General features: G+C 29.8%; 1 protein-coding gene across 1 annotated transcript; it reads left to right on the top strand.

The window, feature by feature from the left end:
• The first annotated feature begins 988 nt into the window (after positions 1 to 988).
• Positions 989 to 1,684, top strand: LOC100820571 (signaling peptide TAXIMIN 2). The gene is made up of 2 exons (XM_003543274.5): positions 989 to 1,196; positions 1,405 to 1,684. The coding sequence occupies exons 1-2, from the start codon at positions 1,084 to 1,086 to the stop codon at positions 1,526 to 1,528; spliced, it is 237 nt and encodes a 78-aa protein (XP_003543322.1). The 5' UTR covers positions 989 to 1,083; the 3' UTR covers positions 1,529 to 1,684.
• The last annotated feature ends 3,949 nt before the right edge of the window (positions 1,685 to 5,633 follow it).

Genomic DNA, 5,633 nt, shown 5'->3' with positions numbered 1-5,633 from the left:
TTTAAGTAAAACGATAAAAATGAAGTAAAAAAAATAAAAATAAAAAACTCAGTCTAGCTTGAATTAGTTGACCTATCCTGACATGGACTTGCTCTCTTATAATGGGCTGACCACAGGACGAACTAGTCCATAAGTCCTAAAACATCATGATTAAATTACAGTTTTAAATATATTTTAATTTTATTAGAAAACAAACGTTTGTCTATATTTTAAAGTAATAATTAACTTTAAATGTTATATTATAAATTATCGAATTATATTATTTAAAACTAATATTTTTTTACTCTAATAATATATAAATAAGTAAAGAAAATATAAAACAACAAATTATTCTGAAAAGCTTACAAGTTACAAGTCGCACAAAATTAGGATAGACACCTCTAAATGCTTAACTCGTTGTGGGCTAATGCGCTTTAGGCCCAACCTCTACCGAAATCCAATAAATGGTTGAATAGGCTTGTTTGGTCACCTTAGCCCATATTTAAATTACTGTTCAAGAATAAAGATTTTCCAACCTAAACTACAAAAAGTATCTCTTGACATGGTAAAAAAAAAAATCAGCATAAAATAAAGACATAAAGATTGTATGTATAATAATAAAATGGAAATATTAAAGCAGCGAAAAAACAAGTTAACTGAGGATAAATAACAACATATATATGTATGTATAATAATAAAAAATAAATAAATAAGGCCAACTTCAACGTGAGAAATAAGGAAGAAAGAAGACGACCAAGTGGCCAACTAAGCATGTGAATGCAATTCATGAAACACATAAGGAAACTTCCAAGACAGTGAATTGCCAAAAGTAACCCAAACAACTCTCTTAGTGGAAACAGACAGCGAGGCGTAAATTACAATATCGCGGAAAGAGCATTTCAGTCTACGAGTGAATCTTCCAAAACGCTACTCGGTAATCGGTATCTTAGTATAAAAATCGCCGTACGCGTCACGGTGGCTATTAATTAATTTGAAAAATGAACACCACACGGTGAATCGCTTATATATCCCAATTTTCACAACCCCTCATATTTCTTCACATTCACAGAACACAATCAATTGCATAGAGACAAAGACAAGAAGATGGGAGAAGAAGAAGGTTGCGAATGCAGGCCACTGGGTTTCTTGCTCGGATTGCCCTTTGCTCTTTTGGCTTTGATTTTATCTCTTGTGGGTGCAGTTATCTGGGTGCTTGGGTATGTTTTTCTCTCTGAAAGTTTTTTTTTTTCTTTATTCAGTTATTTTACTTCTTTTTCTATAAGAAAATATTGTCTGGGCCAAGTAATGCCGCACAATGTGTCTTTTCTTTTGTTTTATTTAATGATTTTTCTTCCTTTTGCCCCAATTTTTGTTATTTTTTTATTGCGAACTGAATTGTGCGGTGATGGGAATTCTCTTATGCAGATCTATATTGAGTTGCTTGTGCCCATGTTGCATTTGCTGCGCTGGATTGGCTAATTTGGCAGTGAGTCTTGTAAAGCTTCCAGTAAAAGTTCTTAGATGGTTCACTCGTCAAATTCCTTGCTAGAGCATAATCTTTCCCCTTTTTGATTCTTTTGTAGCAATACTTGGGTCCTTGTATTGCCTCTTTTTTTATCTTTGTTGGGATTTGCCTATTGTTTGATTCATTGGATTTGTTACGATCATCAAGCGTTTATAATTTGATTCTTTCTTGTGATCTAAATTATGCGTCTCTCTCGCTCTGTCTAAACAATAAACATAAAAATAAAAATATTATGTTGGTATTTCATTCATGTATGACAAACTACATCTATATGATGAATTGGAGCGCCAATCTAATTAGTGACAGCACGTCGGAAAGTTGGAAACAACCGTTGACTCACTTTTTAATTTTACCTCCCTTGAGTCCAGTCCTTCAAACTTGTTGCTTGTGTTGCAGTTGCTTGAAATTTAGAACTGAGTTATGATAACATGATTGTGACCATTGCATAAATGGAGGAGAAAATAATGACTTATAAAAATGTAAAGAAGTATTGTCTGGATTCAACCTATATACTTTCATCAATGAAAAAACAACCATATATACTTTCAAGCCAAACATATTATATTGAATCTGTACCACGCACAGACATATATACTATGGAGTTTATAGATAAGTGGTAGGTTTAGGTTGTTATTCGCATAGCTGCGCCAAATATCGTTTATGGTGTTTTTAGTTTTTAAAGCCTTAGCAAAACACGTTAGTTTTAGTTCTTGTATTTTATGAACTATTCAAGCATTGGTTCTTATATAGGGAAAAAAAATGTTAGCTTTCAAAAACTAAAGTTTGGATTTTTTTTTTATTTTTGAAAAATAATACAAGAATGTTAAGAATAATCCTATCAATTTATTCAAAACTTATTGGGTTCAAAACTCAGAGATTTTAACTTTTCTTTAACTTTGAATAATAATTTGTTTTCATTCGAAGTTCAAGATCTAAAGATGAGGTTAACGATCTTCATCATACAGTCATGATCTTACAATATTTATTTATTTGTTAAAATACCTTTTCATGTTTCTTTATAGTTTTAGTAAAATTTAAATCTGTTTAAGTCTATTTTTAAAAAAATATTTTGATCATTTATGTTATAAATTTGAGTTAATCTGATTTTTTTGCTAGTTTAAGAGTAACGTCGTTAATTAATTTAAGAAAATAGTGAAATATAAAAGTTGTCAGTTTAATTTAAAACATAATGGTGATTATTTAATTTATATAAAACAACATAAAACCAACACAAATAAAATAAAAAAAAATCAAACCGAAATGACAATCGAAATTCTTTATCCAAAAATCAAATTGTAGAAGTTTAGAATCCAATCACCAACACACAACCAACATCGTAAAACCCACAATCACAATTTGATTTCTTTGTGTGACCTGGTCCTGGAGATGTCGTCATGATGGTGTTGGCGTCAATATGATGACCAAAATTCGAAGACTTGCTTAAAACTCTTATCACTCGCGCCATCACATGCGGTTGTTGCCCAAATGCGTCGCCTTTTTTGAATAAAATGAACAAGTGCTACAGGAGAGTGATAGAACACTGGGCAATGGAAGAAAAATCCGTTTCTGGGAGGAATATTGGGTCCCCGGTCATGTGGCAACAAACTCAGTCAGTATTGTATTGGCCAAAGCATATATATATATATATATATTCGATCGTGACTACCATTAATCCAATTTATTTTTTTATAAATAATGAAAAAGTTAAATACAAATTATCCTGTTAAATACATCATTTCATTCATTTGAATGCAGTAAAATTTTATATCACTACACCAAGACCAAGCCCTATATACATGCTTAGAATGATTCAGATTGCTTTTTTTGTTAATGCTGATGGTGCATGGGATATGGAACGAATTCAAGCTGTTCTTCCCTAGAACATTGCACATAAAATTAAATCAATCGATGAAGCCTCCATGCAGACTTGTCTTTAGACAAGATATTGTCTCCTGCTTGAGGGAGAATGCTCGTAGCAATCATAGTTTTGATATTTACAAGTGGACCGTTGTTTTTGGGAGCGATTTTGGATCGTTTATGGTGGAGAAATGAAATTGTGTTTCGAAATATGAATGGACCACCACACAGATGGATTAGTCATTAATTAGTGGCAAATGTATTTGGCTTTTGATTCATGACATTATCAACAACAAGGCTATGGTAATTAGTACCCTTCAACCTGCACAATCAGACCCCATTGCTGATATGATATTAGGAAGATGCATGGATGACATCACCCCAAGGAGGGTTTTTCAAAACTCAACTGTGAAGGGGTTTATTTTCATTCGGCTGAAGTTGCATCTTGTGGTGTTGTGCTTAGAGACAGTGCAGAGTGCAGACAAGTACAAAAGGGGGCTTTCTAGACTTATTGATCACTGCTCGATCTTGGAAACGTAGTTATTGGCCATTCGATCTTTACAGTATGACCATGGGCCATGGCTCATGATTTGAAGGTAACTAACGTGGTAGTAGAATCTGACTGCATTGAAGCTGTTAAACTCTTGGATGGCAAGAACTATGATGGGGACCAATTCAAAAAGCTCATTACTGAGATTTGAAAACTCACATTAATCCAAATAAACTGGCAGACTCTTTTGCCAAAGCTGGGCTAGACTTATTGACTGATATGTGTTTTTATACTTCTATTAATTCCTCTCTTTGCTGAACACTCCTTCATGGAGGACGATAATTTTAGAAAGAAAAAAAAAACATGTTTTCCATTAATGCATTTCCGAAATGCATGTCTCGCTTTTCTAGTGACACCCACAACATCCTCGCCACTACCAAAGATTTGTTGTCTGATGACTATCGACAACAAGGGATTTGTTGTTCAAAAGCATCAAACCGAAATCCCTTGTTGCTTTGAACCAAAACGAAATCCCTCCTAGGGATTGTGGCATTATTCTTTCTATTTTCTTACCTTAAACCTATTTTCCTTTGCCTTTTTAAATTTTCATAAAATTTCCATCTATGAAATTTTTTAATTGATGTAGAATTTGATCCATAAAAGGACGTTCATCACTAACAAGCTTATTCATTTATCTATTTTGTAAGGGTGTACATAAATTAATCCAATAAAATTGAAAAAAAAACAATTTTAAAAATAAAAAAATTAAATAAACAAAAAATCCAACAAATGAATTTCTTTTTGGATTTGATCCGATTTCAAATTTGATTTTTAAAATCGATTCAATCAAATCCAAACCAAACATGTATATATCTATGTATTTTTATAAATAAATTGACAATATCACTTATGTTTATATTTTTATTTCTTATATGTTTGTAAAATTATCACATAATTTATATTTATTTATAAAAATATATTAAATTATTGATATTTTTAACTAATTATTTGAGTTAAGATGTATAAACATGATTACCAAATTAAATAAATTTATTTTTGATATAATATATATTTAAAAATTATAATATTATTAGTTTTATAATGACATATAAGTGAAATACTTGATATTTTAAAAAATTATTATATTTTTTATCATTGAAATTTTGAATAAATCGATTAGATGATAAATTAAAAAATACATTATAAAAATTATCATTGATATTACTTTTTAAGATAAATACATTATAAAAATTAACAAATTTATGATACATGATGATTTGTATTTGAATCTTTTACTCTATCTATACATATATTATATATTCAAATATGTTACGAGAATATAAAGTAAAAATAACATATATTTAGAGAGAAAATTATATATTGATGGTGTAAAATAATTTTATATTATTATGTAATAATAAACCATCATGTATGATGAGTTCTTTGTTAAAGTGACCAAAATTAGTGGAGGGAAATTAAGAGGAGAAAGAAAAGAGAATATGAGAAAAATATATTTTATGACAGTTAAAAGTCATCAATATCTAGATATTATTAATAGTCTTAACACCAAACATAATGATGATTTTAAATCAATTTAAAAAAATAAAGATTAAAATAAACTTTTTTTTAAATGACAAAATTAATAGAGTTTATTATTTTTTTTAGTCCTTAAATTTTTTTTAAAACATGATTTTAATCTCAAAACTTTTTTTTATCTATTTGAGTTCTTTAACTTCTTTACCTCATGAGTTTTGGTCCCTTTAACTTTTTTTTCATCCTTAC

This window comes from Glycine max, chromosome 13, assembly GCF_000004515.6.
Source record: "Glycine max cultivar Williams 82 chromosome 13, Glycine_max_v4.0, whole genome shotgun sequence".
NCBI classification, from domain to species: Eukaryota; Viridiplantae; Streptophyta; class Magnoliopsida; order Fabales; family Fabaceae; genus Glycine; species Glycine max.
Note: the sequence above shows the minus strand (reverse complement) of the source record. Positions and strands in the feature narration are given on the sequence as shown.